The 21568-nt window shown below is 39.6% G+C and overlaps 1 protein-coding gene across 1 annotated transcript in view; it reads left to right on the top strand.

Moving 5' to 3' along the window:
• Positions 1 to 21568, top strand: part of PTPRZ1 (protein tyrosine phosphatase receptor type Z1) — a 172959-nt gene that overhangs the window by 119506 nt on the left and 31885 nt on the right. The window contains exons 15-23 of the mRNA XM_042782531.1: positions 3484 to 3569; positions 6914 to 6934; positions 7105 to 7201; positions 12313 to 12395; positions 13402 to 13536; positions 14102 to 14236; positions 15056 to 15219; positions 17168 to 17303; positions 19099 to 19245. Of these exons, the coding sequence (XP_042638465.1) occupies positions 3484 to 3569; positions 6914 to 6934; positions 7105 to 7201; positions 12313 to 12395; positions 13402 to 13536; positions 14102 to 14236; positions 15056 to 15219; positions 17168 to 17303; positions 19099 to 19245 (1004 nt within the window). The remainder of the gene's footprint in view (positions 1 to 3483; positions 3570 to 6913; positions 6935 to 7104; positions 7202 to 12312; positions 12396 to 13401; positions 13537 to 14101; positions 14237 to 15055; positions 15220 to 17167; positions 17304 to 19098; positions 19246 to 21568) is intronic.

The raw sequence follows: 21568 nt of genomic DNA, 5'->3' as shown, positions 1-21568 counted from the left end.
AGTTGTCTGAGACACTGAAAGTGAAAATGCTCAACTGTTGAATGTCTGGGAAAATATTGACTATTCCTATCAGGATTTACCTGGTAATCAATATTCAGAAATTTGTTGGGGTCATTTTGATTAATAAACTCATTGACCCTAAAGTTCACATTATCTAACATCACAAACCACACTCACTGCCATCAAGTCAGAGCCAACTCACAGCGACCCCTTCTTGGGTTTCGGAGGCAGTATCACTATGGAAATAGATTGCCCAATCTTCCTTCTGAGGAGTGGCTGGTGGGTTTGAATGCCCAGCTTCTGGTTAGCAGTCAAATGGTTTAGGCACTACGCTACCAGAACTCTCCTTAACTAACATCACAGACACTTATTTAATTAACATGTTATGAACATCTCAAAATGCCAGAGGAGTTGTCCAGAAATATGTGAACTATGAAAGATGTACTGGAGGTGATAGGATGAAACAAAGACATACAGTCACCAAACCAGAAGGAGAAATTCATCACTGTGGTCAATTTATAGAGGGCTCTTTTTAGATACCTTGATACTTATGTATTGTTTCTAGAGACCCATATTCTATATGATGTTATCTTCTACAATCTAATGACTCATAGAAAGAAAGAGAAGCAATTTTTATATAATACTGAAATTAATTTGTATATCCATGTGTTTTGGTTCTCTAGTGCTGCTCTAACAGAAAATACCACAAAAGGGTGGCTTTAACAAGCAGGGATTTATTCTCTTACTGTTTGGGAGGCTAGAAGTCTGAGTTCAAAGTGCCAGATCTAGGGGCTGGGTGAAAGCCCCTTGACCTTGGGCTTCAGCTTTGCCTCTTGTTCCTGGTCTCTGGAACTGGAGGTATCACTTCACTCAGGCAGCTGCTGACTGCTGAGGCTGACAAACCCAAGGCCAACGAGTGCAATGGCACAGTCCCAAAATTATCAAACCGCACAGCAGGCCACTAATTCAAGTCCATTAACAGTCCCAAAGGAGCTCTGGTAGCATAGTACCTAAGGCACTTGACTGCTAACCAGAAGGCTGGCAGTTCAAACGCACCAGCCCCTCCTCGGAAGGAAGGTTGGGCACACTACTTCCATAGTGATATCTCCTCGGAAATCCAAGGAGGAGTCACTATGAGTCGGGTCAGACTTGATGGCACATAACAACAACAGTCACAAGATCAGCAAACAACATGGTAGGCTGCTGAAAGACAACTCAGCTACGTGCAGAACTCAAGCATGCCAAAAGCTGGAGACCTTCCACAAAGCTGTCATATTGGAAGCAGACCACATCCCTAAGGCAACTACTCAGCTGCTCATGGTAGTTTCCACCATGGAGTTGATTACCAGTCTCATCATGGGGAATAACTACATGCAGCTGCCCAGCCACTCAAAACCAGGGCCAGCCAAGTTGATACGAAACTTAACTACCATATCATGTTTATGGGTCAGGCAGGAAAGGTATGCTTGAAAGTTAAGGGAATCAAAATGCAAGAAATAACTGTGAGCTTTCAAAAGGCATAGGAATTAGAAGCGTTTTTGCTCCTTTTCTGCTTTTATCAACCTTATGTCTTTAACTATCACTGTTCTATTTGTTTTCCTACCTTTTAGTTAAACGCTGTCCATTTACTTTAGTAGAACACCATTTATGATTAACTTACTTAGAGTTTTGAGACTGTCATCCGTCAGTTGTCTCTTGCATTTTGATTCCCTTCACTTTCCAACATATTTCTCCTACATACCACACAAACATGGGTATGCAAATTAATTCCAGTATTGTTGAAAGTCCAAGATAATTTATCATTTGTTGTTGTTGTTATTTGCCATTGAGTCGGCCCCGACTCATAGCGACCCTTCCTTGGGGTTTCCGAGGCAGTATCACTATGGAAGTAGGAATGCCCAACCTTCCTTCCAAGGAGTGGCTGGTGGGTTTGAACCACCAGCCTTCTGGTTTGCAGTCAAGTGCCTTAGACACTATGCTACCAGAGCTCCTAATTTAGCAACAAATAAAATAATCCAAAATCGGGACCTTGTCTGGGAAATCCAGAATCCTCCATTTTGAATGTCAGAAAGGCAGTGGTGCTGTCATTGTTCAGGGGTGTCTCTTTATGTCACCTCTTCCAGTCTCAAAGTTTCACACCTGATCACCTAAATATGTACATTTCATGTCAAATCCAAAAATGAAAAGATGTTCATTTCACTTATTTGCAGACCAATTAATAAAAGAAATGACCAAATTATCTGACTGTAAAAAGGGAATAGTTGGTCTGCTTATGAAAGGCTGTACTGGATAATATCAATGGATTTGAAGAGCATTTCCTGGCAGAACTAATAATTTAGGTGTGACAAATTATTTCTGCTTTCCTATCTAATTATAAAAGCTACTTCTAGGCAGTATCCTTCTGTAGGTGTGAAGGTGGAATTACACCTTTGCCTAGTGTTTCTTAAGTTTGACTGGCTAATTCAATTTTAGTATTCTGGTCCACTCATCTAAAAGAGAGAACAGACGGGTTCTATTTATTTTTTTTTTAAATCAACAAATTCTTGGTAACTGAAGCTTAAAAATATTAGACGGCCTAAATGCTGAACATCTGTTGATGTAAATAACTGTTTCTAGTGAAATGTGTTTGATGTTTCCTTGTCAGAGGACCCACTTGTGAAATTGCATGCTGTGAGCTAGAAATGTTTAATATAAGAATGTCTTTCCAGGAAAAAAAAAAAAGAAGAAGAAGAAGAAGAACCAGTTAAAATAATTTGGCCCCTTCACAATCAATTAACAGATCAAATGACTTTGTTTACATAGCATATCTTCAAGTTAGAAATCTTGAAATTTTACAGATTAAAAGTCCCAAAGGTTTTGGACATTATCCTTAATGAATATTCTGCATATAAATGTTTTCTGTTATTTATGGAAAGAAGGGAAAATGCTTTCAAATGTAAACATCTGACTATTTGACTGTAAGACATTACAGTGTACAATTTTATAAAACTGAAGTTGGACTGTGTAATGTGTTTATTTCATGGTAAAATTGAAAATATGTTGTTTATACAATTTTTATTCCAGCATTATATGTGCAAGTCCCACTCACGATAAAGAAAATTATCCATAAAAAGATACAGTCCATTGATAAGAAGTGGGGCTTTAATAGTATTTATAAATTAACATCCAAAATGAATTACTTTCTTTTTAGAGTATGAATGGAAACGAGATTCTTGATCAAATCAGACTTCTAAAATGCAGGTTATGATGGATAGTAAATAGGGAGAAAATTGTTCATTATTGCTTATTGTTTAATTGAAGGACGGTGATTCACACTCGGGTCCTTTCCCTTATGCTTAGCAGGCAAGCGATCTTCAGAATTGGGATTATAAGCATGAATCAACTTTTGAAGTTGTTTTAGTAGACGGTACTTTATAAGTCAGAGGCATCAGCATTTCTTTTAAATGATCCCTTCTAATACGATGTCTTTTTTAATTCACTTAGATGATGTTGGAGCAATTCCAGTAAAGCACTTTCCAAAGCATGTTGCTGACTTACATGCAAGTAGTGGGTTTACTGAAGAATTTGAGGTATGATTTCAGCATGTCTGCTTTAAATCCTATAGGAAATAGTGAATTTAAAAAATCAACAGGAAGTATTTCTTGACCTGAAGGCACTGAAACCACTTGCATCTCTAGGGAAAATATTAATATTGTAATCACTCATGTGCTTAGGAGATGTGTCTTTATTATCATATAATTTAGAAAATTGTTTTTATGTTGTAAAAAGCCAAGTTGTACTAGTGAAAAAAAAAAAGACATTGTTAATTCTCTCCATAAAATGAAGATATATTATATTCATTTTTTTCATGAATTAATAGCACTAATTCTTTTTAATTTTCTAAATTATGTAAATTATACTAAACTACTAAATTTCAGTGAAAGTACATACAACTCTTGATTATTATTATGCCAATATAGATGCAAAATCATTTAGACCATCTTTTTTATTATACCAGGTAAAATCACATCTTCTCAAGAAAATATACATTTCTAAACAGCATTTGAACTTTAGAAGCAGTGAAATACTTTTTGTCAGAAGTATCAGTTAAAATATTCTTAGATGTCAAGGGCAGAGAAATTTACTGCAAATTTGCCATGATCCACTGAACTAGTAATCAGTTGAGCAGGTTTTTTAGAATAGGGAGTCATAAGCCCAGAGTTAACAATTGGGAAAAAATGTTGCCGTCAAATTGATTCTGACTTGTAGTATCCTTAAAGGACAGGGTAGAACTGCCCCACAGGGCTGTAGTCTTTATGAACGCAAACTGCCACATTTTTCTCCTACGCAGCAGCTGGTGGGTTTGAACTGTCAACCTTTCAATTAGCAGGCGAGCTTTAACCACTGCTGCAGCAGGGCCCCTTTGGGTTTACAATAACAGCCACAAAACAATAAAAGCTATCATTAGTGAGCATCTCATATAGAGTTCCTGGGTGGCACAAAGAGTTAAGCACTCGCCTACCAGCCAAACAGTTTGAAGTCACCCAGAGGTGCGTTGGCAGACATGCTGACCTGCATTGGAAAGGTCACAGCCTGAATCCTGTGGAGCGGTTCTACCCAGCACACATGGGGTCTACAGAAGCTAGCAACAAAGTGAGCACCTCATAGTGTGGCCATCATTGTACCAGGTGCTTGCATGTTCAACTTCCACCCAACTCTGGGAATTCTTTGTAATTCCTGTTTCCATTGTTGAATTGTTTGAAACCCACACTTAATTAAGACAAATCCACTGCCACTGAGTTGATTCCAACTCATAGTGATCCTATAAGACAGAGTGCAACTGCCTCATAGGGTTTCCAAGGCTGTAAATCTTTATGGAAGTAGACCGCTTCATCTTTCTCCCAAAGACTGCTGGTGGGTTTGAATGAAGCACTTAAGCACTGCACCACCAGGGTTCCTCAACTCAAACTTAAACCCAAAAAAGACAACAAACCCGCTGCCATCAAGTCAAATCTGACTCAGTGACCCCCATAGGGTTCCCAGAGCTGTAAATCTTTACAGAAGCAGACTGCCTTATCTTTCTTCCACGGAGTAGCTGGTGGGTTTGAACCTTCCACCAGAGCTCCCAAATCAAATTTAAGAGACATTCATTAACAACTTACAGATAGCAGCAGGGCTGAGATTCAAACCCAGGTCTGTGATTCTAAAGCTCAGACCCTTTCTATTATCCTGCCAGCAGGCAGATCAACTGCAGCCCCTCTCTGGCTGCTCCCCTCTAGAAAGCATTATTTTGCTTTTTTCCCTCCATCCACATCCCCACCCCCAACTACCCTGTGGACCTTCTTCCTCTCTAAAGCAAGGTGAACACTGAGACTGATCAGAAAGTGGTCTACTCTCCCTACTGTACCCAGCAACTGCTTCCCAATAGTAGCATCAAATAGCCACTATGGTGTGGGTGTGAATGTGGGTTTGGTTTCAGAAAAATACCAGCAATTAGAAAGTCTTAAGAAATCATAAGAAATAGAAATGAATTGAGCTATTTTGGTTTGTTTTTTTTTTCACTAAATTAAAAATAATAGAAGCCAATCCATTTAGTCTTAAAGGAAATCTGAATCATAGTTACATTGAGTAAGAAATCAGTGTGAAGTAACACTAAAGTGGAATAATATGAAGAGTAACATATTTAAAATATCAACTTGTTTTTCCTGCCATAAGGGACCTGTTAACTTGTGGTGCCACGTTAACTCCTAGGAATTATCAAACTAACACCAATAAAACCATAATTGAAATAACAAGTGTATCTAATCTTCCAAGTGTTAAAAACCATAAATAAAAATAGATGATTTATAAATGAAAGTTACTGACAACATATCCCCAAAGGCAGTTTCAAACTCTAAAATAATTGTGGATATTATTAAACCATTCCTAATTATTAAATTAATCAGATAACCTCAGTTTTACTCAAAAAGTTTTTTTCTTAACTCCATTGTTTTGACTCACAGTCTGATTCAAGGAAACTTCTCATTAGCTTAATAATTAGCTTAATAACTAATCACGCTACCCCTCTTAAGTGGTTTATCTATTAAATTGTTTTTAGTCCAGAGTCTGATGACTGGTTGGAGAGCGGCCGTACAAGCTCATGTGGAGAGCGGCCGAGCCATTGGCTGATAGATCACACGCACATTTGAGTTATTACTTTATCGGAAATGATCTTCCAAGGATTTCATGATACTGTCATAATGCTAAATACTTGTAAATTCCAAACTAATATGTTTAGATAGAAAACATCTCTGACAAGGACTTTAATTCACTGTAAAACAGAATTAGCAGAAATGAGTTTTCAGTACCGATTGAAACTGAAAAGAAAGGGCTGCTAATTAAATGGATACAGAGCAATGCATAAAATTTGTTTCAAATGACATGGTATGTACAATTAAAAAAATCTCAGGAGATTTTTAATATTTTGTTAGCTCTACATCTTCTGTTACAAACCGCCTAATAGGAAGCTGTTGACTCTTTAAACTTACTCAAAAAGCAAAAAATATATCACTAATTCGAGTTTCAAATAGTTCTATAGTGGTCAAATATAATTATATTTGGAAATTAGTAAATTCAGCTAATGAGCCAAAATTTATCATGAAAATGTCATTTTTCTCATCTGCATTTTAAAAACAACTCATCATATTATTACACCACCGTCCCCTTCTAAAAGTGTTTTTTTTCCTTTTAAATAATTTTAAGGTTCCAAATTGTCAGAAGCTTTGATTTGCATGCTACTGTTTGAAACATTCTGTTTTGTTAGTATTTGACAAATGTATTTATTGCATGATCATAGTTTTCCATTGTAAACCTAATATGAACACTTTCTTTTCTCATTTGTCGTGTGCTGTGGAATTTGATTTCTTTACTTTTTTGGCATTCATTCCCTCATTAGACACTGAAAGAGTTTTACCAGGTAAGGCATTATTTCACTGCATTATTTTTTACCAAAGATGTAGTTGTAAGATGTTAAAAAAAAAAAAAATTTTTTTTATAGATTATTGTATTTGTTTTGTCTTCCTTATTTGAAGGCACTATGTTTGAAAGAATAAGCATTAAAATGGTATCCCTACACTTTCTTTCCAGGAAGTGCAGAGCTGTACTGTTGACTTAGGTATTACAGCAGACAGCTCCAACCACCCAGACAATAAGCACAAGAACCGATACATTAATATCGTTGCCTGTAAGTATAGCCTCAACTCAGCTGACTTCGTCATCATCGTCACTGCCATACCATTAAATGGTGACATGAAGCCATCTAACAGAGACTTCAGTATAGTTGTTCCATGACCTTTGTAGCAGGGAATAAGCCCTGTGTTAGATAAGACATAGCATTACATCACTCAAGCATTCTCCAGTTCCTGGCCTATGTTTCTTTTCAACAGAATGAAGCTAGATTTTAATCCAGTCCCTTCCTCCAGCCATTGGCCTGTACATCTCTCCTTGTGCTTCTGTTATTGTTTATATTTCATGACCTTACTTGGCTTTGTCTTTGCACATTTCATTATAATAATTGGCTTTGTCTGCTCGAGCTGCTTTTTGAAATCTTCTGTTCAGCTCTTTTATCTTCTCATTTCTTCCATTTGTTTTAGCTACTCTCCATTCAAGGGCAAGTTTCAGAGTCTCTTCTGACATCCATTTTTGTTTTTTCTTCTTTTCTCATCTTTTTAATGACCTCTTGCTTTCTGCATGGATGATGTTCTTGATGTCATCCCACAATTCTTCTGGTTTTCGGTCATTGGTGTTCAATGCATCAAATTTATTTTTTAGATGGCCTCTAAATTCAGGAGGAATATATTTGAGGTTGCATTTTGGCTTTCTTGGACTTGTTTTAATTGTCTTCAACTTCAACTTGAACTTGCATATGAGCAGTTGATGGTCTGTTCCACAATCAGCTCCTGGCCTTGTTTTGGCTGAAGATATTGAGCTTTTCCACTGCCTCTTGCCACAGATGTAGTCAGTCTGATTCCTGTGTACTCCATCTGGTGAAGTCCACATATATAGCCACTGTTTGTGTTGTGAAAAAAGATATTTGCAATGAATAAGTCATTGGTCTTGCAAAATTCTGTCATGTGATCTCCAGTGTTATTTCTGTAACCAAGGTCAAATTTTCCAACTACTGGTGATACTTCTTTGTTTCCAACTTTGCATTCCAGTCACCAGTGATATTTAATACATCTTGATTGCATGTTCAGTCAATTTCAGACTGCAAAAGTTGGTAAAAATCTTCAATATCTTCATCTTTGGCTTTGGTGGTGGTTGTGCAAATTTCAATAATAGTCATATTAACTGGTCTTCCTTGTAGGTGTATGGATATTATCCTATCCCTGACAGCATTGTACTTTAGGACAGATCTTGAAACATCCTTTGTGACTATGAATGCCATGCCATTCTTCTTCAAGACGTGGAGTTAGAAAACCTAAAAGGAAGAACACACTCAGCGCTGCTCAAGATGAAAGAACTGAGGAAAAAATGTAAACCTCGAGTTGTAATATTGAAAGATTCTGTGGGCAAAATATTGTATGATATAGGAAGTATCAAAAGAAGATGGAAGGAATACACCAAGTCACTGTACCAAAAAGAACTGGTCAGTCTTCATCCATTTCAGGAGGTGGCATATGTTCAAGAACCAATGGTATTGAAGGAAGAAGCCCAAGCTGCACTGAAGGAAGTGGCAAAAAACAAGGCTCCAGGACTTGATGGAATACCCATTGAGATGTTTCAACAAATGGATGCCCCACTGGAGGCACTCACTCGGCTATACCAAGAGATTTGGAAGACAGCTACCTGGCCAACTGACTAGAAGAGATCCATGTTTGTACCTATTCCAAAGAAAGGTGATCCCATAGAATGTGGAAATTATCAAACAATATCATTAATATCGCACGCAAGTAAGGTCTTACTGAAGATAATTCAAAAATGGTTGCAGCAGTACATTGACAGAGAACTTCCAGAAATGCAAGCTGGAGTCAGAAGAGGACATGGAACAAGGGATATCATTGCTGATGTCAGGTGGATCTTGGCTCAAGGCAAAGAATACCAGAAAGATGTTTACTTGTGTTTTATTAACTGTGCAAAAGCATTTGATTGTGTGCATCATAATAAGTTGTGGATAACATTGAGAAGAAGGGGAATTCCCGAGCACTTGATTGTACTCATGAGGAACCTGTACATAGACCAGGAGGCTGTCATTCAAACAGAACAAGGGGACAATGCATGGTTTAAAATCAAGAAGAGAGTGTGTCAGCGTTGCATCCTTTCACCATACTTATTCAATCTATATGCTGAGCAAATAATCCAAGAAGCTGGACTATATGAAGAAAAACGTGGTATCAGGATTGGAGGAAGAATCATTAACAACCTGAGATATGCAGACGACACAACTTTGCTTGCTGAAAGTGAGGATGTCTTGAAGCACTTACTGATGAAGATTGAAGAATACAGTCTGCAGTATGGATTACATCTCAATATAAAGAAAACAAAAATCCTCACAACTGGACCTATAATTAGCATCACGATAAATGGAGAAAAGATGTTGTCAAAGACTTCACACTGCTTGGTTCTACAGTCAATGCCAATGGAAGCAGCACTCAAGACATCAGACAACATATAACACTGGGCAAATTGGCTGCAAAAGGACCTCTTTCAAGTGCTGAAGAGTAACGATGTCTCCTTGAGGACTAAGGTGCACCTGACACAAGCCATGATATTTTCAGTCACCTCATATGCATGTGAGAGGTAGGCAATGAATAAGGAAGACCGAATAAGAATTCATGCTTTTGAGTTGTGGTGCTGGCGAAGAATGCTGAGAGTACCATGGACTGCTAAAAGAACTAACAAATCTGTCCCGGAGGAAGTGCAGCCAGAATGCTCCTTGGAAGTGAGAATGGCCAGACTTCATCTCACCTGTTTCGGTCATGTTGTCAGAAGACACCATTCCCTGGAGAAGGATGTCATGCTTGGTGAGGTGGAGGGTCGACGAAAGAGAGGAAGGGCCTCAGCGAGATGGATTGACACAGCGGCTGTGGCGATGGGCCCAAGCATAGCAAGGATCATGGAGCTGGCTCAGGACCGGGCGGTGTTTTGTTCTGCTGAGCATAGGGTCACTGTGAGTAGGAGACGACTCAATGGCACCTAATAACAACAACATGACCTTACTGTTACTTTTTGTTGTTGTTGTTGTTATGTGCCGTCAAGTTGGACCCAACTCATAGCGACCCCTTCTTGGGTTTCTGAGGTGGTATCAGTACGGAAATAGATTGCCCAACCTTCGTTCCGAGAGTGGCTGGTGGGTTTGAACCACCAGCCTTCTGGTTAGCAGTCAAGTGCCTTAGGCACTACACTACCAGAGCTCCTTACTGTCACTTAGTGTCACCTAATCATATGTGAATTTGCTAACCAAATGGAATACGCATTGTCTTTTTATTTTACGTTTACCCTTTTCCCCCTTTTGTTGCCATTCTTCCTGGGATCTTGTAAATGATTGGTTGACAATCTTCTTTCCATCCCTTCTTTCCCTTTGTTTTCTCAGCTCTTCACCCTCTTTTTCTTTTTAATGAGCAGCTATCTGACTCTTTTAGTTCATACAGATTTTGTTTTATTTTTTTTTTCTTTCTATGAAATCACCATCTTTATTTTATCTTTTAATTAAAAGCCTTCTGGTTAGCAGTCAAGTGCCTTAGGCACTATGCTACCAGAGCTCCCTGTTGCCTTTTAGACAGGGTGAAATTGCTGTTAGACTATGCCCTCCACAAGTGAAATGAAAAATAACTACCAGGGAGTTATGAAGAGGAAGGAAATTAACATTTCTTGTACACTCACTATGTGCCTGCTATTTTAAATACAATTTTGTTTTTCATTTAATCCCTGAAATAATCTGTCAAGATAGATAACAGTCCTATTTTAAAACTCAAGAAAAATCACGCAGAAAATTTACCCAGTAACACCCATGTAAAAATATTAGAACCAAAATACACACCTAGGACTGCCTGACTGCCTGGTATCTGAACCCACCCTTCCATACATCTATTTCCATATATATATATATATATATATATATATATATACCCTCTATCAGCCTCCTCAGAAGGAAGATGGGGCAATCTACTTCCATACTTCCGTAGTGATACTGCCTCAGAAACCCAAGAAGGGGTCGCTATGAGTCAGGTCCAACTCGATGGCACATAACAACAACAACCAAGGGAGCTCTGGTAATGTAGTGCCTAAGGCATTTGACTGCCAGCCAGAGGCTGGTGGTTCAAACCCACTCAGCCACTCCTCAGAAGGAAGATTTGGTAATCTACCTCTACAGTTATACTGCCTCAGAAACCCAGGGAAGGTTCGCTATGAGTCAGAAAATGACTCGACAGCAGTGAGTTACCCTCTACCAAATGGACTGTCTGGTCACGAAGTATTAATATCACAGAGTTATTTTTAACTTTGTCACAGCCTGATTTACTTCTTCATTCTCGAAATAAAACAGTTTGCTTAGTGGAACCACCAAGGGTCTTTCTAGTAACACTTTCTCTCCTCCTAATGTAGCTCCTCCAGATAAACCTAGATCCCTGTGAAAGAGAAGTTAATCCCTAACTCCTTATGCTGATTATTTTGATTACCATGGATGTATTAGCTTTCATCCTTTTTAATTATTAGTGATGGATCCACTTCCTCTCTTCTTGGACCATTGCTCTGCCTCTCTTTGCAGTAAGTAGTTGCTCATCGAGGATCTTCTCTTGAAGAGCTGTTTGTTGTAACCATTCATGAAACCTTCCCGGGCACTCTTTTGCTGCCCTCTCTGCTTCCTCTTCCAGCTCCTTGTTCAGAGTGTATATGTGGCCATCCTTCCCTCGTTCTCGGCGTCCGGATCTCTCTTCTCCATGAGTAGCTCCACTCTCATAGCCCCAGGATCTACCTTTACAAACCTGTCCTTGAAAATCCATCAAAGATGCCAACTTTAGGTTTCAAACTCTTTGAAAATTTTTATCATTATCCCAAACTAATGCAATTTTTGCCTGCATATCTCTCTGAAACTTGACTCCCCTATATTAGTTTCTGTGTATGTGCCCTATTCTCATGACATTAGAAAACTTCTAGACAGTAGAATCTTGTTATATTTATCTTTGCCATCTCTGTAGCCCCAAAAAGCCTAGTACGGTAAAAGATTTTTGTATTGATTTTAGCTGTATTTGATAATTTATTATGCAAATGACAATGACCTGTAAGTTGAAAAGTAATCTACAATGAAATGATTTCTCTCTCTCTTTCTCTCTCTTTATTAATTTATTTTGATTTCAGATGATCATAGCAGGGTTAAACTTGCCCAACTTGCTGAAAAAGATGGGAAACTGACTGATTACATCAATGCCAATTATGTTGATGTAAGTATGTTTTCATTTAAAAGTTGATGGAAATTATATTACTCTTTGAATTTATCCACAGTGCCATACATATGCTAGTGCTTAATAGATATTACTAAAGAGTTAATAAAAAGTATAAATCAGCAATAAATAATGTTTAAGAAATCCCATGACTAATAAGATTTCAGACTGAATGACACTCAAACTATTATACTTGGTTGATCTCTGAGTGAGGGTTTATCTGTTCAGGTTGGAAATGTATGGTTAAAGTAAAACAAAACAAACCCACTGCAGTTGAGTCTACTCCAACTCCCAGTGACCTTACAGGACAGAGTATTACTGCCCCATAGGGTTCTTAAGGCTGTAATCATCACGGAAGCTGACTGCCACATCTTTCTCCTGCAGAGTGGCTGGTGGGTTTGAACCTTTCAGTTAGCAGCCAAGCACTTAACCACTGCACTGCTAGGGCTCCTTCAAGGTGGAATATGTATATTCAGGTGGGTTTATAGCTCCCTTGGTGAGGAGCAGGACCAGTGCTTAGTTTGAATATTCCAAAGCTCCTAGCACAGTGCTACTCATGTTGCAGAGGATCAATAAATACTGACTGATAAAATCCCATGGTAATGCTGGCTAAAAGATCAACGTGATTATTAAACCAATTATCAGCCTATATATTCCTGGGTATTCCTCAGGATGCCCTGGATTTGGGAAATTTACCAGAGCTCATCAGGGATTATAGACCCTTGGTAACTGTAGACTTGAATTAAATGCACTTGGATTAAAGCTGCAGAGAACTGTAGTTGTTCTAAAGCAAAGAAAATGCTTTCCCCCCCCCCCAAAAAAAAGTCATGTAAGAGTGGACACTTATCTTTGCTGGTGATATCAAGGTTCTTTAGCTTTGCACATTTATTTTTTATGGTTTTCTTTTATAGAAGAAGTATGCTTACCCTAAAAAAAGTTAAGTATTGTGAAATTAAAATGGCATATTGATCAGATAATAAGAAGCATTTGACCTCTGTTATTTCAGGGGTACAACAGACCAAAAGCTTACATTGCTGCCCAAGGCCCACTGAAATCCACAGCTGAAGATTTCTGGAGAATGATATGGGAGCATAACGTGGAAGTTATCGTCATGATCACGAACCTCGTGGAGAAAGGAAGGGTATGTTGGTAAACTATAGTGTCACCCCCTAAACTGCAATTAGGGATGCTTTAAGTTACTGTTATAGAGTTGGCGTTGGAAGCAGCAAAAGTTCAGAAAGCTAATGAGCATCACTTCCTTGTAAGTGTGACATCTAAAGGGGACTTGTTAACATGATGGGTCAGAAAGTTTCACTGTAAATCAAGTTGTGCTTTTAAAATGCATGCTTCATACTGTGAGAAACAGAAAGGAGACTCATTGAAATACAGTGCAGAGTAAAATAGGTTTTTGTTCACAACATCTGGATCCTGGCCCTGGCTCCACCTTGAATATGCCAGGCCTCAGTTTTCTCACCTGTAAGGAGGAAGTTTGGACTAGATTATCTCAAATGTCTTTCAATCTCTGATTCTGTCCCTTGGTCTCTGCTGCAACTAATCTGTAATCACTTAGTAAGGAAAGAAAGTTTTTGGAAAAGTGAGGAAGCCAATTCCTATCCCTGTCTCAAACTGTTACTGATTTCAGAAATGACTTTTACATTGAGCATTTGAAATAAGGAAATGGCACCTTCACTTGAGATCTTTTGCAGAGAAAGTGTGACCAGTATTGGCCTGCTGATGGCAGTGAGGAGTACGGAAACTTTCTGGTCACTCAGAAGAGTGTTCAAGTACTTGCCTATTATACTGTGAGGAACTTCACTCTAAGAAACACAAAGATTAAAAAGGTAAGTCAAGATATGATGGATGTCAGCCATTGGTATCAGCAAATTGATTTTCATGATTCTATCACCCATTTTTTATATAACCATGACTAGTTAAAAATATTCACAAAATTGTCCAGTAATATATCAGACAGCATTTCACTGCTATTCCTAAAGTTTTCACTGGCCAATTTTTTGAGAAGTGGATGGCCCCTTTCTCCTTCCAAGTCTGTCTTAGTCTAGAAGCTGTGCTGAAATCTGTCCATGGCACCTAACAAAACAACAACAGTTAAAAATATAGGAGCTCTGGTGGTGTAGTAGTTAAGGCATTTGACTACTAACCAAAAAATCAATGGTTCAAACCCACCAGCCACTCCACAGAAAAAAGATGAGGCAGTCTGTTTCCATAAAGATTTATAGCCTGGGAAACCTAATGGGGATCACTGAGTTGGAATTAACTCAATGGCAGTGAGTTTGGTTTCTTGAGAGTTAAAAATATACATAATTAAAGGCATTAACCGTTCTTATCACAGCTACACTTCAATCCCAAAGATTTTTGAGTCTCTAAATGCCAGCCATGACTTTTGAGTCACATTAGCCATGGTGCCTGTAGGTGTAGCAGACATGATATGCCAAGAGAAAATTCTGCCCTGGCATAATCCCAACATCCAACTCAAAGGCATGAAGACTGAAATAAGGGAAGGAAAAAGACAAAAATAGAACAATGACAATGTACTGTTTTCTTCATTGTGAGACACCAAATCAAGCTATGAATCCTGAGTTGGTTTTCTAGAACCCCCTGGGTGTGTGTGTTACTGTTATTAGCTATCTGAACTCTTCCAGGGCTCCCAGAAAGGAAGGCCCAGCGGGCGGCTGATCACACAGTATCACTATACTCAGTGGCCTGACATGGGGGTGCCCGAATACTCCCTGCCAGTGCTGACCTTCGTGCGGAAGGCATCCTATGCCAAGCGCCATGCAGTGGGGCCTGTCGTGGTTCACTGCAGGTGAGTTTGCAATTTGTGTCTAACCACATATAGTGATGGATACCTGCAGAAAAGGAAACAGTAAAACAAAGTTTTTGCCAAAATGGGATTGTTTTCATGAAGTGAGGAAGAAGAAATTATGTGTCCATTTTCATAGATAACTAATCACTAGGAAAGAAGCCCTGGTGGCACAGTGCTTAAGCACCCAGCTGTTAGCCTAAGGGTTATCAGTTCATATCTAACAGCTGCTCCATGGAAGAAAGATATGGCAGTCAGTTTCCATAAAGGTTACAGCCTAAGAAACCCTACGGTGCACTTCTACTCTGTCTAGGGTCACTGTGAGTTGGAATTGACTCGATGACAATGGGTTTGGGTTTTGGGTTTTCACAGGGAAATGTCAGACTCAGAATGTAATTGATCAATATTTCATAAACCCTTATATTTTTATAGTACTTGTTATTGTTTTATTTTGTATTGAATATCATGTTATCAATTGTGTGAGGCAGGTAGAACAATGTTTTGTCATTACACAAGCATTTGTTGCAACATATAACACCATGGCATAAAAATGCTTGAGACACAACTCTGTCCCTGTTGCTGTTGTTATGTGCCGTTGAGTTGGACTCAACTCATAGCAACCCCTCCTTGGGTTTCCTTGGCAGTATCACTCTGTCCCTGTTGTTGTTGTTTGCCATCAAGTTGGACCCGTAGCGACCCCTCCTTGGGTTTCTGAGGCAGTATCTCTAGGAAGTAGAGTGATTAAGGCAAATTTACATTTGAGAAATTGAAGCACATGTAGAGTATTGGGAATTTGGCAAAACACCTTTAAGTTGTTTTTAAGCATTTGGGGAGCAAAAATCCTTTCTCATTTTCTTAACTTCTTTCTAATATGTTATGAGGAATGTGTCATCAGTTCATTGCTGCCCAAGTACTTTAATTTCCAAGATTGGGTTGATGAATAGAAATAATGATTTCTAAAGAGAAAATCTAATATTTTTCAGCTAAAATAATAGTTGCAGTTAACGTTCACCAAGGGTTAACTGTGTGCCAACCTTTATGACTGAAAAAAATAAATTCATTTCTGCGTGTAGTATTTTTGTCAAACCAGAGTCTGGGTTTTTTTACAGAAGCAAGTGTTTTCCTTTGATAACCAGTTTATCTAAAACATTCAAATTATCTACCTCAGGAGTTGTCCTTAGGCTAAATTTGAGAGATCAGGTCTTGAGCTTTTTAATCTATTAGCCTGACAATAGGCTGAGGAAAACAGGAAGATGTAGAAAAAATAGCCATGAAGGTCAGAAATTGTTTCTTAGCAAATGGAGAAGGACCAAGCTATTGTGCAGAGCAGGTGCTAATTTTCCACTCTAGCACTTCCTGCTTGTCAAAGGTTTTGAAAAGGAGCCCTGTCTATGAATTCTGTCAATAGATAATGGCCCTTTAGAAATGACTGAAGTTATGCTTTATTCCTTGCAATCTCACTGCAATAATATTTTCAGCTGAAAGCCCGGTCAAATTCTTTTTCCCATTAATGCAGAAAACTTTAGAAACACGTCTACCTGGCAGTACAGGCCTGGGACCTTTCCTTTTCAGTTGGATGAAGCTGATGTTCCCATTCTTGTCAGAGTAAATGTCTGTTTGCTATGTTCTGATGCATAATATTTTCATTGTATAATATATAATGAATGTTAAATATGAATATAAGAAAATGAAAAGTCCTTTACAGAAATAGGTGGGTTTTCAGCTTAACCCAGAGCAAAAAATATAAAAGAAAACTTAGTTTGTTATTTGAAGCACTATGCTTACCTACTAAACTGTTTGTGATTTTAGATCACTAAATAACTTATGATGTGTCTTCTTGGCTTTGGGAAGGAACTGTCTTCATTAGCAAGACACCCAGTAGTTACCTACAATCAGATTTATTTCTTGAATGACACTGAACTCTTTCTTTCTTCCTTTGTGTTCTCCTCAGTGCTGGAGTGGGAAGAACAGGCACATACATTGTTCTGGACAGTATGTTGCAACAAATTCATCATGAAGGAACAGTCAACATATTTGGCTTCTTAAAACACATCCGTTCACAGAGAAATTACTTGGTGCAAACTGAGGTATGATAAAAAGGAGACTTGTATTCATCTAAGTGTTGGGAATGTCACTAGAGCATTACAGCTGGATAGGCCAGAGGTTATTACTAGCTCCGGTGGGCCTGATTCGAACCTACGAGCCAGTCCGCAGGAAAAAGATGAGGCATTCGGCTTCTATAAAGATTACAGCCTTGGAAAACCTATGAGGAAGTTCTACTCTGTCCTGCAGGATTGCTATGAGTTGGGAATGACTCGACAGCAATGAGTTTGGGTTTGGGATCTGCAAATTAGCCATGAATGGGCCAGTTACAATTTGTCTGTTTTGTGACCAAATGAGTAATATCTTTAAAATGACAGAAGTCATAGAGAAGACTGAAAAAAAAAATGAGTGAGTAGATCAGTCAGCACCCATCCCTACAAGCAAAACTTCCACATTTTTCAAACATGTAGTGAATGAATGGATTTATTTTCTTATTTTAAAAAAAAAGCATGAATTATGCTCAAATTATATCCCCTTATGGGAGCTCTGGTAGCATAGTGCCTAAGGCATTTGACTGCTAACCAGAAGGCTGGCGGTTCAAACCCACCAACCACTCCTTGGAAGGAAGGGTGGGCAATCTACTTCCGTAGTGATACTGCCTCGGCAACCCAAGGAGGGGTCACTATGAGTCAGGTTCGACTCCAAGGCACATAACAACAACAACAATAGGCCCATACAATTTACTCATGTGTGACGGAGAACAGAGTCTGTAAATTCATATTTTATTTTCACTCTTTCTAAATATAAAAATCAATTTAACTGGAAAAATATAGATGGCAGCTTGAAAGCAATCAGAAGCATATGACATCATCCCTCCTTGTTAGTTTGTCCACCAGTAGACATTTTTATGTGCTCAGACCAGAGAGGAATTCCAAGCATGACGTCTTCTTTATAATATGAATGTCTCTGCAGTTCTCATTCATTTTCAAATGGAACTGTGGATAAAACTATAGATAATCATTTTGAATCCACAGAAGTGTGGTTAGTCAGCCATGCAGTAAATCTTTGTTAAGTGTGTACTCTGTATCAAGCTCTGCTTGGTCCTTACTGGGCTTTCAAACAAAACACCACAAAATTTCATGGCATCAAGGAATTGACATTCTACTCAAATGAGACCAAGGAAGAGTCCCAGATTTGAAGCACAAGAGAACTGTTAAAAACTGCATCTGTACCCACTGCTGTGGAATCAATTCTGATTCGAGGCGATCCCATGTGTCACAGGTAGAACTGCCCCATTGGGTTATCTTGGCTATAATCTTTGTGGAAGCAGATGACCAACCTTTCTTCTGTGGTGATGCTTGGTGGGTTTGAACCAACAACCTTTACATTAGTAGTTGAGAGGAAGCGAGTTGAACCACCCAGGGACCTTAACTATAACTGAGGTAAATTATAAATGCTAGGCTAAGAGGAGAGTCGAGTCAGAAGAAGGGACAGACCCTCCAGAAGTAATCAGAAGAATCCCCATGTAGAATGAGGAATTGGGCCTGAGATTTGAAAGATGGTCAGAGAGGGCTTTGTGTTGCCTCCCCGTACCTTCCTGCCTTGTACCCACAAATATCGATACACAACAAATCAAGAATTGAGGGATGAGAAGAGGTTGTGTTCTCCCTTGACTGCCTCTTCTCTCTGACTTCCTAGCAAGTCCAGGAAACAGTTCACTGAGTTTTTCCCCCATTTTGTAAAATCTTTATCGTCTGGCAGTGGAAGGTGTGACTTTTGTACCTAGATGTGTATGAATGAGCATTAAAGTAATGCTCCTTATTGCCTTTGTTTTACCAGGAACAATATGTCTTCATTCATGATGCACTGGTTGAGGCCATACTTAGTAAAGAAACGGAGGTGCTGGACAGCCATATCCATGCCTACGTCAATGCTCTCCTCATTCCTGGACCAACAGGCAAAACAAAGCTAGAGAAGCAATTCAAGGTGAGTTCTCTTGGGAGCCTCTTGGATATCAACACAGTATTGAATGTTCCTGCATCTTCTCATTTGTGTCTACAAGGCCACGCAGATGGGTTGAGAGCATTGTTGGTGCAAAGGCTTTGTATTTGAACCCTCCTTGTTCTTTAGAATAGATAACAAAGCCACACAATAAATTTCAGTGAGGATGATACTGTTGAGTAGAAAGAAGTAAAGTTCTCAGAAACCCTAGACTAACTTTTATCAGTGCAAACTTGGGTTAGGAAAAGAGGGCACACAGCATCACAGAATGAACAGGCAGGACTTACAAAACAGACTAGATAAGTGCTCTTTTAACTTTGAAAAAGAAAAAAAAAAAAAAAACAGACCTCTTACCTTGAGTGCTGTGGATCAGACTGCTTGTTCTCCTCTTTGGAAAATTCTGTGTCTCACTTGAAACCCCTGGACTAGAATGGGCCATGTCAGAACAATTGCTTCCCACCCACCTGTCACGAGGCAGTGAGCTAGAGAGGAGAGTGTTTTTTTTTCCTCTTGAACCTCCAGCAACCTTGGCTTTCAAACTTCCAGAAGTCAGTAAGCAAAGAATTCACGTTTTACCAGATGTCAAACTGGGATTAGGGTAGTTGCAGAGTTGTGGCTTTCCACAGGAATGGGGGTTATGTTACTTTAATCCAGATGATTCGTTTTCCGCCCTCTCACTTTCCTAGGATGTCTGGAAACACAGGGCCAATGCTGAAACATATAAGTATCTGGGAAGAATTTGGAACAACCTGGAATAAAAACCCATGTGCATAAAGGGCATGGGGACCGAGTCCTCTGAATTCCTCTAACTTCATGTGGAGGAGAGAAAGTTGCCATCAGTAGCATCAGCCCAAAGCTTATCCATTTGAAACAGGTGTTACAACCACCACACTCTAACTTCTTTACCAATTCCAACACCAACCATCCCTCCCCACAGCATTCTCTACTTTTCTGCTGAGTTGATAATTCCTTGCAATGGCCACAAAAAAAACTCAAAAACAGTACTCATTATCTTGGGGTTTATTGGGGAAGCAACAGGCTACAATTCAGGTTCAGTAATGGGCTCAGGATGCATCAATCATGCATTGTTCTTCAATCAGGACAGCAGGCTCCCTTCAACCATCCCCATAGGCACGCCTCTCTTTGGCCCTTGGTCTCTTGCCCTGCTTGAGCAAGTGTCACAAAGCTCTTTTAGCTCTGCCAGTAGGTGCACCTATAGAAGCTCTGGTGGTGTAAGGATTAAGGCATTTGGCCACTAACGAAAAGGTTGGTGATTCAAACACAACAGCCACTCTGGAGAGGAAATATTAGGCAGTCTGCTTCCATAAAGATTTACAGCCTTAGAAACCCAAGGAGGGTCACTATGAGACAGAATTGACTTGGGAGCAGTGAGTTTTGGTTTTGTTTGTTTGTTTGTTTGGAATAGTGCACCTAGTAGGTGCACCAGGAGCTCTGGTAGCAAAGTACCTAAGGCATTTGACTGCTAACCAGAAGGCTGGTGGTTCAAACCCACCAGCCATTCCTCAGAAGGAAGGTTGAGCAATCTACTTCTGTAGTGATACTGCCTCAGAAACCCAAGGAGGGGTCACGATGAGTCTGGGCTGACTCAACAGCACATAACAACAACAAGTAGGTGCACCTACTCTGCCAGCAAGCCTCCTGCCCAAAGGCACTCATCATTCTTGCTCCACGGGCCAGCAAGCCCACCGCGCTGTCTTGTGCTGGTCTCTTGATTACACTGCCTTTGCTGCCACCATCTCTCTGCCTTCTCTCTGTCGTCGTCTCAGTGCAGGGATCTCGGATCCAAAGACATACTCTTCTCTGTCTTGATGGTAGGGAGATTCCCTTTTTCTGCCTTGAGGAGGGCTCATTTTAAGCAGAATGACAAAACTGACCTGTCTCCACATTAGAGTTCCATACACCTTATCCCTGCAGTCAGTCGCAGGGATCCAGGTGAGGAGAGGGAACCCAGGCAGGCCCAAAGCAGCAGGGTGGGAGAGCAGGAGAAAGGGAATTAAAAGGCCCAGGAAGGGGATTAAAAGCCAGGAACCCGGACAGAGGAGCAGTCAGCTGCAGGGACCCAGGTGAGGAGAGGGAACCCAGGCAAGCCAAAAGCAGCAGTGAGGGAGAGTGGGAGAAAGGGGATTAAAAGGCCAGGAACCCGGAAAAAGGAAGAGTCAGCTGCAGGGACACACGTAAGGGTGGTATGAGAGGTTTCCAACAGGGAGACAAACCTGTGGGTTTGTCCTACTGTGGTGACATGTTGATGTGAGTTTTGAGGCTGAGCCACTAGTGTTTCAAACCCAGC

The sequence above is a fragment of the Orycteropus afer genome, unplaced genomic scaffold, assembly GCF_000298275.1.
Source record: "Orycteropus afer afer isolate SDZICR_OR568_19922 unplaced genomic scaffold, OryAfe1.0 scaffold00359, whole genome shotgun sequence".
NCBI lineage: Eukaryota > Metazoa > Chordata > Mammalia > Tubulidentata > Orycteropodidae > Orycteropus > Orycteropus afer.
The sequence above is the reverse complement of the archived record's forward strand: the minus strand, read 5'-3'. Positions and strand labels throughout refer to the sequence as shown.